The sequence below is a fragment of the Macaca nemestrina genome, chromosome 6 (assembly GCF_043159975.1).
Source record: "Macaca nemestrina isolate mMacNem1 chromosome 6, mMacNem.hap1, whole genome shotgun sequence".
Lineage (NCBI taxonomy): Eukaryota > Metazoa > Chordata > Mammalia > Primates > Cercopithecidae > Macaca > Macaca nemestrina.
The window spans coordinates 9,487,257-9,507,517 of record NC_092130.1 but is presented as its reverse complement, the minus strand read 5'-3'; the positions used below and the strand labels follow the sequence as shown (position 1 = coordinate 9,507,517).

The 20,261-nt window shown below is 34.3% G+C and overlaps 1 protein-coding gene across 3 annotated transcripts in view; it reads left to right on the top strand.

Moving 5' to 3' along the window:
* Positions 1-20,261, top strand: part of LOC105480862 (RAN binding protein 17) — a 442,674-nt gene that overhangs the window by 63,842 nt on the left and 358,571 nt on the right. For all 3 annotated transcript variants that reach the window (XM_011740055.2, XM_011740054.2, XM_011740056.2), the window contains one exon: positions 2,902-3,095. In XM_011740055.2, the coding sequence (XP_011738357.2) occupies positions 2,902-3,095 (194 nt within the window). The remainder of the gene's footprint in view (positions 1-2,901; positions 3,096-20,261) is intronic.

The following is a 20,261-nucleotide window of genomic DNA, read 5'->3' as shown; positions in this document are numbered from 1 at the left end:
CTGTTCCATTGGTCTATATCTCTGTTTTGGTACCAGTACCATGCTGTTTTGGTTACTGTAGCCTTGTAGTATAGTTTGAAGTCAGGTAGCATGATGCCTCCAGCTTTGTTCTTTTTGCTTAGGATTGTCTTGGCTATGCGGGCTCTTTTTTGGTTCCATATGAACTTTAAAGTAGTTTTTTCCAATTTTGTGAAGAAAGTCAGTGGTAGCTTGATGGGGATAGCATTGAATCTATAAATTACCTTGGGTGTTATGGCCATTTTCACAATATTGATTCTTCCTATTCATGAGCATGGAATGTTTTATCAAGGTTCATAGCTTCCTTGCATTGGTTTAGAACATGCTCCTTTAGCTGGGGAAGTTGGTTATTACTGACCTTCTGAAACCTACTTCTGTCAACATGTCAAACTCAGTCTCCTTCCACTTTTGTTCCCTTGCTTGTGAAGAGCTGCAATCCTTTGGAGGAGAAGCAGCACTCTGTTTTTTGGAATTTTCAGCTTTTCTGCTCTGGTTTCGCCCCATCTTTGTGGTTTTATCTACCTTTGGTCTTTGATGTTGGTGACCTACAGATGGGGTTTCTGTATGGATGTCCTTTTTGTTGATGTTGATGCTAATCCTCTCTGTTTGTTAGTTTTCCTTCTAACAGACCCCTCAGCTGCAGGTCTGTTGGAGTTTGCTGGAGTTCCACTCCAGACCCTGTTTGCCTGGGCATCACCAGTGGAGGCTGCAGAACAGCAAATATTGCTGCCTGATCCTTCCTCTGGAAGCTTTGTCCTAGAGGGTCACCTGCCTGTTTGAGGTGTCTGTCGGCCCCTACTGGGAGGTGTTTCCCAGTCAGGCTACACGGGAGTCAGGGACCTGCTTAAGGAGGCAGTGGGTTCGTTCTCAAAGCTCGAACGCTGTGCTGAGAGAACCACTGCTCTCTTCAGAGCTGTCAGACAGAGACGTTAAAGTCTGCAGAAGCTATCTGCTGCCTTTTGTTCTGCAATGCCCTGCCCCAGAGGTGAAATCTATAGAGGCAGTAAGCCTTGCTGAGTTGCAATGGGCTTCGCCCAGTCTATGCTTTGTTTACACTTGTGAGCTACTCAAGCCTCAGCAATGGCGAATGCCCCTCCCCCCATCAAGCTGCAGTGTCACAATTCGATCTCAGACTGTCGCACTAGCAGTGAGCAAGGCTCCGTGCAGGTGGGACCCGCCTAGCCAGGCATGGGAGGATATCCCCTGGTCTGCGGATTGCTAAGACAGTGAGAAAAGCACAGCATTTGGTCAGAAGTGTGCTGTTTCTGCAGATACAGTCTGTCACAGCTTCCCTTTGCTAGGAAAGGGAAATCCCCCTACCCCTTGCGCTTCCTGGGTGAGGTGATGCCCTGCCCTGCTTCAGCTTGCCCTCCGTGGGCTGCACCCACTGTCCAGCCAGTCCCAGTGAGATGAACCAGGTACCTCAGTTGGAAATGCAGAAATCCCCCATCTTCTGCATCAGTCTCGCTGGGAGCTGCAGACCGGAGCTCTTCCTATTCGGCCATCTTGGAAGCCCTCTCCCTTTTCGTTTTCTTAACAGAGTCTTTAGAAGAGCAGAATTTTTAAGTTTTGACGAAGTCCAGTGCTTTATTTTTTCTTTTAAGTGTTATGTTTTAGTTGTTATACCTATGGAAACTAACCCAGTGTCACAGAGATTTTCTTTTATTTTCTCTTAGAATTTACATTTTAGTCTGTGATCTCTTTCAGGCTAATTTTTGTGTATTAGCTGATATAAGGCTAGTTCTTTCTTTTCTTTTTTTTTTTTTTTTTTTTGGCATATAGCTGACCAGTTATTTCAACATCGTTTGTGTAGCAAACTATCCTTTCTTCATTGAATTGTTTTTATGCTTTTGTCAGAAATTAATATACCACATACATGTAGTTCTATTTCTGGACTCTGTCTTCATTAATCTATGTGTCTGTTTTTTCACCAGTACCCTGTCTTGATTAGATTTATAATAAGCTTTGAAACCAGATAGTATGAGTTCTGTAAGTGGCTTTTCTCTTTCAAAATTGTTTTCGCAGTTCTCCTTTCTTTGCTTTTTCGTATATATGTTTGAATCAGTTTCTCAGTTTCTACAAAGAAGTTCTTCTGGGATTTTGACTGGGATTGCATTGAAACTATAGATTAACTTGGGGAAAGAATTGACATCTCAACAATATTGAGTCGCTTAGTCTCTGAGCGTGTCTGTCTTTTATTTAGCTCTTCTCTGATTTCTTTCATCAAACGTTTTATGGTTTGTAGCCTAAAGATCTTGCATATGTTTAGGTAGATTTAATTGATAGTTTATGTTTCCTATTGCCTACCGTTTTTTAAATTTCAATTTCTGGTTGTTCACTGCCAATATATACTAATACCCATCATTTTGTACGTTGACCTTGCATGCTATGATCCTAGTAAACTTACTTATTAGTTTGAATAGCATTTTTGTGTTTCTAAAAATATTTTCTATTTACATAATCATGCCATCTTGAGATATAGACAGTTTTATTTTTTACCTACTAATACATTTCATTTTTTATTTCTTTTTGGTTTTTTTTAGAGACAGAGTCTCGCTCTGTCACCCCAGCTGGAGTGCAGTGGCGTGATCTTAGCTTACTGCAACCTCCGCCTCCCAAGTTCAAGCAGTTCTCATGCCTCAGCCTGCTGCGTAGCTGGGATTACAGGTGTGTGCCACCATGCCCAGCTAATTTTTGTATTTTTAGAGTCGGGATTTCACTATGTTGGCCTGGCTGTTCTCAAACTCCTGGCCCCAGGTGATCCTCCTGCCTCTGTCTTTTATTCCTTTATTATAGAATTTTTATTTAACATAAAGTTTACTTGTGGTGAATAAAAGTCCTTCACATTCTAATGCTGTCTGCAAACTTATTCTGTGTTTGCAGAGATCACTTAGATGATCCACTGGATGATACTGCCACTGTGTTTCAGCAGTTGGAGCAGTTGTGCACTGTCAGCAGATGTGAATATGAAAAGACATGTGCTCTTCTTGTGCAGTTATTCGACCAAAATGCACAGAATTACCAAAACCTTCTGCATCCATCTTCTGGTGTAACTGTGGACATCACCATTCAGGAAGGTCAGTAAACTTAATATGATTACTGAGTATTATGTTGAATATTAAGTAACATCAATAATCACTTTAATAGTTTTACTGCAAATTATTTTTATGTATTTTCTTCAATTCCTGGTCCCCTAATAAACCGTTCATTTTATTAAACTCCTGTGTATATTGGTAATTTGTTGGTTGATTTTTTTTCTTTCAGTTTTCCTCTATAAAATTCATAGGATATACGTCTCTCTGGAATCAATATCAAGAAAAATTGATAATGGCCCTTGAGCAGATAGTTTATGAACATAACTATCGTAACTGGTTATGTTTTCTTCTTTGTGGTACTTGATTGCAAACTCAGAACCCAATTTCAGCCAAAAAAAGTATATAATATATCATTATGATTTTGCTTTTATGTATTAGCCTTCATTATGGCTTTACTATTAATTTTATTCTTCAATTTCTTCTTTGTTTTTAATCCTTTATTGTTGGAGGAGGTATTTATTTCTGCATATCCTTTTAGGTCATTTTAAGAACATAAGGAGTAAAAATAAATATGTTTTTCCGATTTTCTTGATAAGATGCACTATGGGAATGGAAATTTCTAGGAGAAAGCACTTTATAGTTCTGAAGTTGTTTTTCGTATTTGTATATCTTGTATTGGAAAGTGAGTTTAGTAAGGGATCATAATCAAATTTACTTCCAGTGATTTCCCATTTTAACTTTAAAAAATTTTTTTAGAAGATTATCCTTCATATTTGAATAATGTTTTTTAAAAATGCCTTTTGTTTATTATCTGTCCATCTTGCATTAAGTCACACAGTACTGCTGAGGGGCTAGTGTGAGATAATCTTCTCTACTTCAGTGTACTTTTTCTTTTATTGGGATCTTATTTGTAAATTAAATGGGGGAGAACTAACACTTTTGCAGCATTTAGTCTCTTCATTATTGACTTATTCTTCTAGAAGAGTTTTGAAAGTTATTAAATATCAAATTCATATTAAAGGATATTTGTATATATTGAGACATACAGAATAGCAGTAACTACAGACACCATTACGTCGCTTAAAGATTAGATCATTGGGCCGGGCGTGGTGGCTCAAGCCTGTAATCCCAGCACTTTGGGAGGCCGAGATGGGCGGATCACGAGGTCAGGAGATGGAGACCATCCTGGCTAACACAGTGAAACCCCGTCTCTACTAAAAAAATACAAAAAACTAGCCGGGTGAGGTGGCGGGCGCCTGTGGTCCCAGCTGCTTGGGAGGCTGAGGCAGGAGAATAGCGTGAACCCGGGAGGCGGAGCTTGCAGTGAGCTGAGATCCGGCCACTGCACTCCAGCCTGGGCAACAGAGCGAGACTCCATCTCAACAACAACAACAACAACAAAAAAGATTAGATCATTGCCAATACCTTTGCAGCATGTTTTGTTCCTCTTTCCAAATCTGTCCTCTTTCCTATCAGTAGAAAATACTTAACAATCTTGAATTTTGTGTTTATCAATTCATGCCTTTACTTCAGTTTTACCACGTGTATGCATTCTGAAAATAATACATGATACTGCATATTTCTCAACTTTATACAAATGGAATCATGCTATACTTTTTCTTTGACAACTTTATTCTTACCATTTCTCAGTATTTTATTTATGACGGCTCATATTGATGCATATAGCTATAGTTGCTTCATTTTCAGTGCCATGCACTGTTACGTTGTTTGAATGTACCTCAGTTTATTTGTGCATTCTCTTGTTAATAGGTATTTGTTTTCTGGTTTTTGCTAATAAAATCAGTGCTCCTATAACAATTGTTGTGTATATCCATTACATATTCAGCTTTAGTAGGTACTGTTAAACTGTTTTACAAAGTGATTGTACTACTTGACATCCTACCAATAGTGTTTAGGTGTTCCCATCTATCTCTATCAGGAAGTGGCAAATTTTTTCTTAAAGTGCCAAATTGTAAATGTTTTAGGTCTCCGTCACAACTACTCAAGTCTGCCTTTGTAGCTAGGAAGCAGCCATAGACCGTACTCGTGTCTGTGTTTCAGTAAAGTTTTATTTACAAAAACAGGAGGCTGTCTTATAGACTGTAGTTTGCTGACCTGGACCTAGATTCTTGCCAGCAGCTCATATTATTATACCTACATTTTTAATGATCTAGTTGAGAATAATATACCTCATGGGTTTACTTTTCACTCTGCTGATTATTAAGTTCAGTATTGTTTCATGTTTATTGATTGTTGTGTCATCATCAGTGAAGTGTATGTCCATCTCTTTTGTTCATTTCCACCTCACCACTGGATCGCTTTCTTTCACTGATTTTTAGGAGTCTTTTATGTATTTTGACATTAATCATTTAGGTTTTTGAATTGTAAATATCACTGCCAAGTTTGTGACTGTCTGCTGCATATCATTTTAGTGTGATATTTTTATTTTCGTATCAAACTTGATTTTGATTAATTCACAAAATGTTTTTTGAAGAGGTAATGTATTTCATTGTGCAAAAATTAAAAAAAAATAAAATGTGTTCTGTTCCACTACTCTGTCCTCCCTTTCTTCACTCTAGCAAGTAGTTATTCTTATAGTTTTGCATGTCTTTCCAAAGTTTGTATGTGCATATGCAAACAGTTATGAATATGTAAATTCTTACCTCTCTTATTTGCATAGAATACAGCATACCATACTCACTGCTCTACTTCTTGCTTTTTTCATTTAAAGTGTTTAATGAATATTTTCTGATATAGAGAGAACTCTTATTTTTTATAGATATATACATAATATTTTACATTTTGAATATATCATTATTTAACCATTCCATCCACTGTTGACAATGATTTGAGTGATTTACAATCTTTTCCTATTAAAAGTATTCCTATACAGATAAACCTTGTACATGTCATTTCATGTATATATGAATTTATAAATTTCTCCTAGTGGAATTGCTGTTGGGTGGAAGTTTAATGTATTTGTAATTTTGCAAATGTTGTCCAGTTGTTTTCTGTAAGGAGTATACCATTTACTTGTCCACTAGAAATGTATGAGATGATTTCCATGTATCCTTCATAGGACAATTTTTATATTATACTTTAAGTTCTGGGATACATGTGCAGAACGTGCAGGTTTGTTACATAGGTATACATGTGCCATGGTGGTTTGCTGCACCCATCAACCTGTCATCTACATTAGGTATTTCTTGGAATTCTTGGCAGTCCTGTGTGTGACAAATGGTTTCTCAGTATAATTTAACTTTTGCATTTCTCTTGTCAGTGAGGTTGTGCATTGTTTAAATTTAGATAAGAGCCATTTGATCTTGTTTTTTGGTCAATGAACAGTTCATTTCCTTTGCCATTTTTCTATTGGGTTGTTGGTCGTTTTTTTCTCCTTGATTTCTAAGAGCTTTTTACAGTTTGAAAGTGAGCCCCTTGTCTATGATCAGAGTTGCAAATATCTTTTTTCCCTTTTTGCTTAGCATATGTTTTAGAGATTCAAATATGTTGTGCATATTTTGTTTCTTTTTGTTGTTACATAGTATTCCATAGTATGGCCTTACCATTATCCATTCACCAGCTGATGGACTTTGAATTACACTTCCAGTTTTTGGCTTTTGCAAATAATGATGTTATTAACATTTTTAGACAAGTCTTTTTAGAAGAAATTTGCATTTCTTTTGGATAGGTACCTAAGATGAGTGCTAGGTCATATGGTAAATGCATGTTTAATGTTGTAAGATACTACTAAACAGTTTTATGAAGTGGATGTATCATTTTTCATTCCCATTAACACTGTATGAGAGTTTCACTTACTCTGCATCCTTGCCATCGTTTGCTATCTGTTTTCTTTAGGCACTCTACTTGGTGTCTAGTGTTGTCTCGTTGTGGTTATAATTTGCATTTCCCTAATGATGTTAAACATCTTTTCTATTCTTTTTTGCCACCCGTATTTCTTATTTTGTGAGAAGTCTGTTGCCCATTTTTAAATTGAATTGTTGGCTCTTTTGTATGTGTTATGGAATTGTAAGAGTGCTTTATATGCTCTATATTCTGTATACAATCTCTTTTTCACATATATATTTTACAAATATTTTCTCCCAGTCTATGGTTTATCTTCTTAACTGTTTTTCAAAGGTGAAACGTTTTTAATTTTGATGGTCTACTTTTTCACTTTTTTCTTTATGGCTTGAGGTTTTTGTGTTTATGAAATCTTTACTAACCTAATGCTATGAAGACTTCTATGATTTCTATAAGTTTAATAGTTTCAGCTATTATGTTGAGGCCTGTGATCCATTTGGTATTCATTTTTGTGAATGTTGTGAGTTAAGGGTCAAGGCTTACAGTTATCCAGTTGTTCTAACACCATTTGTAGAAAAGACTGTCTTTCTCCCCCATTGAATTACCATGACACCTTGGTCAAAAATCAATTGACCATAAAGTGCTAGGGTCTATTATTGGAGTTTTTGTTCTGTACCACTGATCTATATATGTTTATCCTTATGCTAATACTATATTGGCTTGATTACTGTAGCTTTAATAATTCTTGAAATCAGGTAATATAAATTCTTTAACTTTTTTTTTTCAAAACAGTTTTGGCTATTCTAGGTCTTTTCCTTTACTAATTAATTTTAGCATCAGCTTCTCAGTTTCTTCAAAGTAGGTGCTAGAATTTTGGTAGGGCTTACCTCAATCTATACATCAGTTTGGGCCAGCTTAACAACACTGAGGCTTGCAGTTCATAAGCATTTGGTTTTCTTTGCAATGTTTTATTGTTTTCAGTGTACAATTATTGAAATTGTTCACTGAGTTTATTCCTGTATATTTTGATGCTATTGTAAATTTCCTGATTATGCTCTGCTACTCTGTTAAACCAGAATTGAATTTTGTCTTTGTGCCTTATAACTTTGCTAAATTTATTAGTTCTAATAACAATTTCATAGATTCTTAGGATTGTCTATGTGATCATGTTGTCTGCAAGTAAAGATAGTTTTATGTCATCTTTCCAGTCTCGATGCCTTATATTTATTTTTCTTGCCTTATTCTACTGGTAGGATTTTCAGTACAGTGTTGAATAAAAGTGTTAAGACGGGAACATTCTTGCCTTGTTCCTGTTTGTACATAGAAAGCGTTGAGCATTTTACCGTTGAGTATGATGTTATCTGTGTGCTATTTGAAGACATTCGTAAGTTTGAGGAAGTTCTCTTCAATTCCTTAGGGTGTTTATAATGATAGCGTATTATTTTGGGGTTTTAAAATAGACCTTTTATGCATCTATTCAAATGACTTTTTTCCTTTATTTTACGAATGTAGTGAATTACATTAATTGATTTTTCGATGTGAAAGCAGCCTTGCATTCTCTGGATAAATCCTACTTGGTCATAATATAATGTTTCTTTAGAAATTGTTAAATTCAATTTGCAACACTTTTGTTATTGTATATCAGTGTTTATGAAGGATATTGGTTTGTAGTTTTCTTGTGGTGATTTTGCCTGGTTTGGGTAACATGGTAATACTGGCTTCATAAAATGAGTCAGGTACTGTTCCCTCTTCCTCCTGTATCTTCTGAAAGAATTTGTGTAGTAATGCTATTATTTCTTCTTTAAGAGTGATAGAATTCATCTGTAAAGCCAGTGGGCCAAGAGGGTTTATAATTGTGAATTCATTTTCTTTAATCAGCATAGAAATATTCAAATTTTCTGTTTCCCTTGGAGTCAAATTTAGTCATTTGTGTCTTTCAAGGAATTTACTCAATGTTTCTATGTATTGGAATAAAATTATTCTTAATATTCCATTGTTATTAATATCTCCAGAAATTGAAGTTGAGATTGATAATTTTGTCATTTTTTTTTTTGCTGAGTCATCCAACTAGATTTTCATCACTTTTGTTGATATTTTCAGAGAACCATTTTTAGTTTCATTGATCTGCTTTATTCTTTCTTCATTTTCTATTTCATTGATTTTTTTCAGCTTTATTTATTTATTTTTTTGCCTTATACTTGCTTTGGATGTTATTTAATATTCCTTTTCTCATTCTGGGTGTAGACTCCAGATCTTTGAGTTTTAGATTTTTGGTCTTTTCTAATAAAAACATTTAAATCTATAAATTTTTCTTTAAACATTAGTTTAGTTGGATCCCACAAGTTTTGTGGTTTTATTTTTATTTTCATTTAAAGATAATTTCTAATGTAATTGTTATTTCTTTGTTCTTTGTGAATTTTTGGATTGTTTAGAAGTGTGCTTTTAAGTTGCAAATATTTGGTGTTTTCCTAGTTATCGTTACTGATTTTTAAATTTTACCTTGGTCAAATGTCATTTTGTGTGATTTCAGTCTTTCTATATTTATTAAGACTTGTCATATGACCCAGAATATGGTCTGTCCTGGCAAACATAGCATATACACTTGAATATGTATTTTGTTATTGTTGAGTGTAATATTATGTAAGTATAAATTAAGGTAATAATGTTCATATATTCTTTGTTTTTATTGATTTTTTTTTTTTGTCTATTTCTTTTGTTTGCAGAGAGGGGGGTGTTAAAATATCCAAATATGATTGTGGAATTATTTATGTTCTAATTCCTTAAATTTTTGTATCACATAAACATTTGTAATTGCTATGTCTTCCTTATTAATTGACCTTTTCTCTTGAAATCTGTCTTACCTGATATTACTGTAACCACTGTCTTCTTATGCTTACTGTTCATGTAGTATATCTTTCTCCATCCATTTACTTCCTGTCTGCCTGTGTCTTCATATTTAAATTGTGTCTCTTGTAGGTGGTATATAGTTGTTCCCTTTTTAAAAATCCATTCTGACCATCTCTTTTAATTGGAGTGTTTAGTTCATTTGCTAGATGGAGGTGGGGACACCAACTTAATTCCATTTAAATTATTTCCTTAGAATGAGGTTTTCATATCACACTGGTAGTCTGTATTTGGTCCACAAACCATCTGAGGTCTGACTTAGAGGTTTTTTCCTCCTGTTCACTTAGCAGTGTGGTCAAGTCAGACAGGTTTCTGTGTTGTCTTTCTCTGTTTAGGACAGATTTTTTCCCCCAGTTTGTATTTTCATTTAGGGTGTAACTCTTTGCATCAGCTTTTTTGGACTTCTCACATTGGGCTTGTCCTAGGCTTTTTCCTTTGGCCATTAGAGGAGAAGCTCAAACTTTCTAGTTGTTTCTGTGCCTATGTATCTAAATTTCAGCCTTCATATTATTTTTGGACATTGAGGATTATTTTGCTCTTCTCCTAGCTCAGTAGTACATTTGGTACTTTTGTGCAAATTAGAAAAATGTTCCATTTCATCCAGGCCAGTGCAACAGCATGCTAGAGTAAATAGATTGGTGAGTAGAATATAGGCTGGATTTCAGTCCCAACTTGTCCTTTCAGTTGAGTATCTTTGCAAGTGACCCTGTAAGCTTGTCTTGTAGTGTTACTGTTTTTGTTTTGACTGATGACACAATGACAGTCTTTTGTCATTTCAGATTTGTGTTCTGTGTGCAGACATTAATTTGGATTATGTTATTTTATAATTTGGATTGTGTTTAGCCAGCTACCTATAAAATTACATTTTAAAAAAAATATATAACACAGATAATTAGTGTTTGGTTCTTCAGAAGCAGAGTTAGTAATAACTTCAGTGTGGTCAGCTAGATCTCTGAAAGGCCTTTTAGCTGCAAAACAGTCAGATCCTGGGCTTACAGTAAGTACATGAAATTTCTTAGTTTTTTTTTTTTTTTTTTTCTTCCCACTCTGCTCTCTGATTCACTGTCTCTCCTTTCTCTGACCTCTTGCCTCCCAACCTCTCCCATCACCCAGATCAAAAAGTGAACTTTAATCAGAGTGGGACGGGTCAAACAGCAAACAAGGGCAAAAAACAGGGTTGTTCTCAAAGACAGATTATCAATATCAACGATAAAATTGGTGACAAAGCCTTAGGCCGGTAGCAAGATAGGTGTGCCAACCTGAGACTCTTGTATTAAGTTGAACCCTCAAAAGGGTATAACATGGTTCTAAATTTGTAGATACCCTGGCTTCCAGCAGAAGGGAATTAAAACCTTCTCCAAAGGATAGCAACCATAATATAGGGCCTTGGAAATCCTGCAGATTAAGATAAACAAGTGTTCATAATAAACAAAAACAATAAAAGCCAGCACATAAACAACGAAATAAGCTGCCATGAATGAGCACTAACAAAAATAAGTTAGTTATTTGATTTAGAACCCCTATCTTCTAGAGACTTTTAAGATGTTGGAATTGGATAGGAATATAAAGCAATTATGTGTGAAATATTTAAAAAAATAAAAAATAGAATCACAAATGAGCAAATAACAGGAGTGTGAAAAACAAGAAGGAGGATGTGAAAAGGACCTGAAAAAACTTTTTTTATTGAAAACTTTGTGATCTAAAATTTCATGGATGTGTTAAATAGTAAATTGGACCCAACTGAGGAAAGAATTAGCAAATTGGCAGTTAGAACCGAAGACATTTTCAAGACTTCAGGAAAGAGGGAAAATGAAAATATTAAAAGAAATGTTAAACGATAGAATGGGAAGGTCAGGTGTGTCAAAATGAGTCCCAGAAAGATAGAATAGAAGAGGAGAGGTGATAACTGAAGAAATTCTGAGAATTTTTTTGACTTAATAGAAGACATGAATTCATTAATACAGCAAGCCCAACATATACCCATCAGAAACAAAAAATAACACTTTAGTCAAACTATATAACCCCAAAGACAAAATGTTAAAAGCAGCTGGAGAAGAAAGATCACTTACAAAGTAGTGTAAACTGGATTGATAACTCACTTCACAACAGTAAAAATGGAAGCCAGAAGATGTTAGAATATTATTCTCAAATAACTGAGCAAAAGTAATTGCCATCCTATTATTGTATATCAGCAAAAATATCTTTCAAGAAAAAGGATGAACGATAGAGATTTCAGACAAATGAAAGCAGGAAGTTGCTACTAGCAGATCTTTCATTAAAGGTTTTTAATAAACATTTTAAAGGTTATTTTTGAGGAAGAAGGGGCATGGTCCCAGAAGGAAGAAAAGGAGTACATGGAAATTGGTAAACTCATAAATTTTATTTTATTTTATTTTATTTATTTATTTAAGATGCAGTCTTGCCCTGTCACCCAGGCTGGAGTGCAGTGTCATGATCTCGGTTCACTGCAACTTCTGCCTCCCAAATTCAAGCCATTTTCTTGCGGCAGCCTCCTGAGTAGCTGGGACTACAGTCATGTGCCATGCCGGGCTAAGTTTTTTGTATTTTTTTAGTAGAGATGGAGTTTTGCCATGTTTTCCAGGTTGGTCTCGAACTTCTGATCTCAAGTGATCTGCCTACCTCGGCCTCCTAAAATGCTTGGATTACAAACATGAGCTACCGCACCCGGCTGTAAACGTGTAACATTTTAACATTCATAGTCTCTCCAAAAAAAGATTATGTTTAGTTTGTGGAATTAAGAACAGAATAAAAACAGGAAAAGACAGAAGCATGTCAGAGAGAGAGCTGGGGGAGTGGTGAGAATTACAATTATTTTAAGTGCTTGTCTGATTTAGGAAGGGAATTAAAATGGCAGCACTTGAAGGGTAGCAACTAAAAGAGTAGAAACTGTATGATTGTCTCCCATAACCCAGCAAAGAGAATTGATAATGCAATAGAAAAATAAGCAAATTCAACTTTTTTAAAAGCCAAGAAAAGAGGAAAATAACCAGAGACAATAGGACAATAGACAACAATAAAAAAAAGTAGGTTTGTCCCAGAGATGTTATTAATCCAATAAACATAAATGAGTTAAATTTACAGTTAAACCAGGTTGTAAATTTGAATATTTTTAAAATAGCCAATTAATGATAAGTTACATACTCAAAACATTAAAACATGGAAAGTTGAAAGTAAAAGGATATTTTTAAATGTGCTGTGCAAATATGAACCTATAGGAGGCTAGGGTCATTGTTAATATCAAACAAAAATGACTTTAAGAGAAAAAGCACTATTACAACTAAAACTATTAGTTTTTGTACCAGGGAGGTACAGGTTGAGCACCCGAAATGCAAAAATCTCAAATCTGAAAAGCTCCAAAATTTAAAACTTTTTGAGCGCTGACATGATGCTCAAAGGAAATGCTCATTCAAGCGTTAAGAATTTTGGATTTTTGGAATTGGCATTTTCACCCAGGCATGCAAATATTCCAAAATCTGAAAAAATTCAGAACTGAGAGCACTTCTGGTCGCAAGTATTTCAGATCAGGGGTACGCAACCTGTGTAACAATTTTAGATATCTAGTACTTAGTGAAGTAGTCTCAAAACGTATCAAGCAAAAATTGGTAGTCCTGCAGGGAGAAATGGACAGACTTGCCATCATAATGGAAGGCTGCAGTGTACTTCTTAATTGTTGGCATATCAAATAAGTAGCAAGTTAGTAAATTTAGAAAGGATTTGAACAATGTGTTTAATAGACTTTAATGAATTGATATATATAAAACACTGGAACCAACAGTTTGAAAATACCAATTTTCTCCAGGACACATGGCATGTTTTAAAAAAATTGTCCAAGCATTAGTATATGAGGTGAGTCTCAACAAATGTCAATGACTCAGTATCAGAGAGACCACTATTTTTTTTTTTTTTGCAATGTAGTTTTAATTGCCAATTGGTTAAAAAAAAAAAAAAACTAAATTGTGAAACAAAACAAAAACCCCACAAATCCCCATACACTTGGGAATTTAAAACATATACTTGTAAATATGAGGTAAAAGAAATCTTGAGGAAAATTTTAAAATAGAGTTAACTCAATAATACAGAAGTACAACAGTTTTGGAATTTAGTGAAAGGCTTAATTCAGAGGAAATTTATTGACCAAAAAGCTTACTTGGAAAAGAAAAAAGGCCAGAATGTTGGGACCTAAGCATCTAACTTGAGCAGTTAGAATGAGAGGAACAGATTAAACCCTGAGAATGGAGAAAGAAGGAAACTAAGCAGAAATTAATGTACTAAAAAATAAAGATTCAGTAGAATTTAAAAATCAGAAGTTAGATCTTTAAAAAGACAGACTAACAAACCTCTTGTGATTAGGAAGAAAGAATTCACAAATATATACTATTAGGAAAAAATGGAGGAAATGTAATAATGGATACAGCAAAGATTCAAAAAGTAAAATCATTCTTGCTATTTCTGGAGGTCAGTAAATGAGGAAATGAATAAATTTCTAGAAAAAATAATAAAATTGACTTAAAAAAGAGACAAGAATTTAGAAGATATTTGCAACACACACAATAAGCAAGAATCACCATCTAGAAGAATATGGCAGGAATTCTTACAAATCAGTAAAATAAACAGTTCTTAGGAAAATGATCAACAGCCATCAGGCAGAAAAACATAAATGGTGCATACGTTTTTAAAAAATGCCCAACTTCATTACTAATAAAATAAATAGACCACATGAAATATATTTTCCAGTCTACTGGGAATAAAATAATAAGAAATCTTACAGAAAAATGTGAGTCAAAAGGAATTCTTATATACTTCTGGTGGGAGTATAAAGTGGAATCAGTTGGAAATGGAATAGAAATGAATTTGGTATAGTCTTGTAAAGCAGAACTTTTGAATACCTGTTGACCTGACACTTGCACCCTTACATGTGTGCTCCAGAACAGGGGTCCCCAAACCCCAGGCCATGAAGCAGTACTGGTCCATGGTTTGCCAGGAACTGGGCTGCACAGCAGGAGGTAAGTGGCAGGTGAACAAACATTACTGCTTGAGCTCTGCCTCCTGTCAGATCAGCAGCGGCACTAGATTCTCTCACAGGAGCGTGAACCCTATTGTGAACTGTGCATGCGACGGATCTAAGTTGCACGCTCCTTATGGGAATCTAATGTGTATAATGCCTGATGACCCGAGGTGGAACAGTTTCATCCCAAAACCATCACCTCCCCTTCCTCCCCAGTCCATGGAAAAATTGTATTCCACGAAACCTGTCCCTGGTACCAAAAAAGTAGGGGACTGCTGCTCTAGAAAATCTGTACACAAGATGTACAATAATGTTCATAGCATTATTGTTTATAATGGCAAAAAGTGGAAACAGCTCAGATGCCCATCAATATGAAGATGAATAAATAGATCATAACGTAATTATACAATATTATATAACAATAAAAATGAATGAACTATACCTAATAAGGATGAGTGTCAGAGATAAGATGTTTAATGAAAAGCAGCTCTCAGGAAGCTACATACAGCATGAAACTTAATAATTAAGTCTCCAAACAAATGAGACTTGAAGCGTATTGTTTAGGAATATATGTATATGTGAGGAAACTTTAAAAAATCAAAAGAACAATAATCATTAAATATTGAATCATGGTTACTTCTAGGGTGGAAGGTAAGGGGACAAGCTCGGGGAAGGGTATGGAGGTAGGTGTGATAGTATTGGTAATGCATTGATTGTTCAATTGGGTAGGTGTTAGTTTTGTTACACTTCATATGCATTACATATATGTTTTCATATATATCAATTATTACATTAAAACGTGAAAAGATTCAGTTGGAAAAGACCTATTTTCCTTCAAAAGGATATTGAATGAAGGTATGAATGTTTAAAATATATGAATCAGTTAGTTGAAATGTAATAATTTAGTGGTATTAAATAGGACTGTCTCTTGAATAAAATGCCAGACCTCATTCTTTGTTAATACAAACTGAAGGAGTTTTTATAGTTGAATACACTATGCAGTTTTAGTAAAAAAATGTTTCAGAGTTTGTAATATAATGCCTAGTACTTAGAAAAATTTTTAATAGTATTAGTCAAAATGTCGGTGGGATATTTAGAGATATTTGTGGTCTGCTTTTAGATATATTTGTGGTCTGCTCAAAAGTGATCGTTTTATATTATGAAAAATATATTATGAAAAATGCCTAACATGGCCCTAGTTTGTATACACTGTGTGTGGTAGTATTCAGTTTTTTTGGTGTGTGTAAACGCTTCAGTTAGTGTTGAACAAAGAAAATTATATGCTCTTGTTATGTGTGCTTTAATTTAGATGCTTAATGGCTTTTAATGTTACAAAATAAGTTTATTATTATATTATGACCTCATTTGTATTATATTGTCTTGCTCTTCTGTATTTGTGGTGATATGGTCATGGTTTACGAAAACAATAATCCCTAAGAAATAGGTCATTAACAGTAGTTAACGTTTACTTGTGATCTATGGTAATGACTGATTTCTTTGGGATTATTGCAGTTATAAACCATAATTACAGATTATTACAGCAATAATTATTTTGTTAAGGAAAAAATATGCTATGTTTGAAGAGCTGCTAAAACAAGCACTGTGAACATTTCAGGATAAATAGAAAAATGGAAAATTATAATGGAAATTTAGTAGGTTATAAAATGAGATTTTAAAAAATTTGTAGATATGAAACTCATGTAGCAGATTTTTTTTTCTCTACATGCAATTTGGATATGTGTATTTACATGGTTCTTTAAATTTTGTGAATGTAATTGTGTTACCAAAATAACTTTTTTTGTGTATATTTAAGGTGTACAGCATGATGTTTTGATAAACAAATACATAGTGAAATGAATACTACAGTCAGCCAAATTATCTTATCGCCTTCCATTGTTACCATCTTTAAAATTTTTGTGGTAAGAGCACTTAAAATCTACTCTTTTAGTAAATAAAGTATTATTAACTATAGTCCTCATGCTGTACATCAGTAATCTTACTCCTCCTGTACCACTGCAAGTTTGTACTGTTTGACCTAATTTCTAATTTCCTCCCTTTCCTTACCTCTAGTAACCACCATTTTACACTTTGTTCCTATATATTCTGCCTTTTTTAAGATTCTGCATATGAGTGAGACCATACAGTATTTTTCTTTCCATTAGTAGCTAATTTCCCAAAGTAACTTCTTAACATTTACTGTTTGGAACACTGTGAGTCTAAAATTGTTCAGGGTTAGCAAATAGTTTAACGTTTATGAGAAATACTGTTTCTCTTTCACCTAAATATCAAAATTATATTTGACAGCTTAATAATAACGTCTTTTTTTTGAGACAGGGTCTCACTGTCACCTAGGCTAGAGTGGGGTGGTGCGATCTCAGCTCGTTGCAACCTTTGCCTCCCAAATTCAAGCTATTCTCCCACCTCAGCCTCCTGAGTAGCTGAGATTACAGGCACATGCCACCACACCCAGCTAATTTTGGCATTTTTTGGTAGAGATGGGGTTTTGCCATGCTGGCCAGACTGGTCTCGAGCCCATGACCTGAAGTGATGAGCCTGCCTCGGCCTCCCAAAGTGTTGGGATTACAGGCATGAGCCACCACAACCAGCCAATAATAATATCTTTATATTTCACTGTTTTTCTCTAACATTAATTCTAATTCATTCAGTACTTGCTGGATTTTTTAAGGTTTAAGAAATCTGCTTTTCTATTTCTTATACAATAGAAACCATTGCTTCTAAAACAGAGTAAATATGTACTCCGTTTTTCTCTAAATAAACTTCTTGCAAAATTTACCGTAATTTTAGAAGAAAGTGCTCATAATTAATCGCATGCTATCTTTGCACAGCATTCCTTGATCTAATAAGTTTAATTCCAAGGTCACAGAAATTAGTACAAATTTTAATTTTGAGAAATTCACAATTTTATATTTAGATGCTTTAGTCATTGTTTTTAGACAGTGATGCTCATCATACTGCATTGCAAAAATTACTGATTTTTTCCTCTGTCTTATCTGTCTCTCACTAGGCTCAGTTCGCTGAGCATAGAGTCTCTCTCTCCCCTGCCCCACCCTTTCCCATACATTTGTGTATTTAGTTATATCCCTACCATAGAACATGATACAAAGAAGATACTTATAGCAGATGTTTTTCTGAAATGTCTTTTACTTGGAATTTTTTTTTTTCCTGTTTGGAGGGTGTTTGTTTTACTAAGAGCATTAGAAAGTACATATGGCTAATCATAGCTAGCTTTAATTGTAATAAGCCTCTTTGGTAGAGAGGAAAGAACTTAAAAATTCTTACTGTGTGACTTCATTTTCTTGAGAAGCATCTGAAGTAAGGCACAGAAAGAACATGATTGTTACATATTGGTATGTCTTATGTTTTTTTGTAGGTATGATACAGAACCATGTTAAAAAGGGGATGACAATTTAATAATAGTTACACTAGCCAACATTTACTGAGCACTTACAGCACTTACTCATATACTTTACATGCAAAATACCAGTTGGTGCTTGTCACAACTCTGTGGGCCAGGTATTATTATCCTTGTAAGATTAAGTAGCTAGTGTAAATAAGCACTAGAAGCAAGATTTTAACCTAGGCTGTGTTCTTGTTAGCTAAATTGTACTGCTTCCCTTTTTTAAAACAAGTATTTATCTTCCAATAGAGAAATATAAAAAATTACATGCATGGTGAAGTCTTTGTCTGTTTTCAGGTAGGCATGTTTTATCAAGGGCTAATAGGCAGTTATTTCTGTGTTTACATTATTGGTAAGCCCAAAAATTAAGCTTGCTTATTTTAAATACACCTTTTTCAACCAGTATTCATTTTCTGTGTCTTGTTTTGGGAATCAAGGAAAGTGTTAAATATCTCCTTGGTAATGATCCCCAAAGCATATGCAATCTCATCTGTGGTTAAGACTCAGGAGACAGCTAAAGAACAGTTCAGGGTTAGGACTCATAATGCGTTAAATCCTTAAGAGATTGTTGAATTATAAGATACTGTTGGATCATGAAGGTCTGTCTAGCTAACTGACAACTGTATTGCTGGAGCTTTCCCTTTTACCAATCTTGAGAGGAAGTGTAATAGTTTGAGAATGATCTTTTGGAAATTCGTTGCCTAGATTTCAATCACAGCTCTGCACTTTTAAATAGGGATTTGTAACATTAAATGAATATAGGCACAGTGTTTTAAACAGTGCCTAGTGCAAAGTAGCTACTATGTAATGTTTGCTGTCATTTTTAATAATAATAAGTCTTATTTTAAGAAACCAGTATCTAAAAATCTAAATTGATAAAATATAACAGGAAGATAATTATTTACATTTCAGTATTTTTCATTTTGAGAAATAATTTACAATAGGAGATTTTAAAAAGAGTGAATCCCATAGAGAGGTAAAATATTACATTTGCATTCACCAAAAGTCATGCTTGCAATGTTTCAGATTCACATCTATTACATGAAGTGTATGACATATCCTACACACAATTGGAGCATAGTCTGTTAATGGCGACCTCTGTAAAATTCTCAGAAATACTACTAATTTTCGTTGTTTGGTAGTTATGTTATATAAAGTCACTGTGAACAATAAATTAGCAAATACCGAATCATTGCTCCTGTGGGCCACTGACTGCAACATTTTCATCAGCTAACCAACACATAATCTTTTTAATGTATGTTTTTGTAGAAAAACACCTTATTCAATATATATTGTCGATTTGTTGACACTGAACTCATAGCCAGCAGCACTGTTTTTCATGCTGGAACAAAGCTTATCTAATATGTGTTTTCTATATAAGATGCATAACAAGCTTTTTTTCTTTAGAAACACTGCATAGCACTTCAGCATTATGCTAGGATCATCTTAAACAGTGAAATCACTAATAAGAAACACAAAAATGTGCCAGTAGATAGACCATTAAAGCATACTTGTTTACATTATGAAGCTGAAACAAGAAGGTAGAGTTTCACTTTGTTTGCTCTGAGCTTGAAACATGCGTACTGGACAACTACAGATTTTCACTGCTTTGCATATCTGCAGATGACTGTGAGTATTGATTTGGGGATTATAAATAAATTTTATCAAGTAGGCAAATTCACAAATAATGGAATCTATGAATAATGAGGATCAACTATATCATATCTTATATTGAATATTATTGGAGAAGTCGCTTTAATTTAAGCAATAGAGATTATAATTACTATTACCGTTCATTATTAATAATGGGTCTACATTTTAATGCATTTACTAAATTGGTAATGTTAACCTTTTCTTTCCTTTTTCATGCTGTGTTTTCTATATAATGATTTCTTAATTCAGTAACCCATATCTGTTGATGATATACAATATACCCAGCATTGTTTTAGGCTCTGGATATACAATAGAGAGCAAAACAGACAAAAATATCTGCTTTCATGCAGTTTGCATTCTATTGGAATACACAGGTAATATACAAGATAAATATGTAAAATATGTT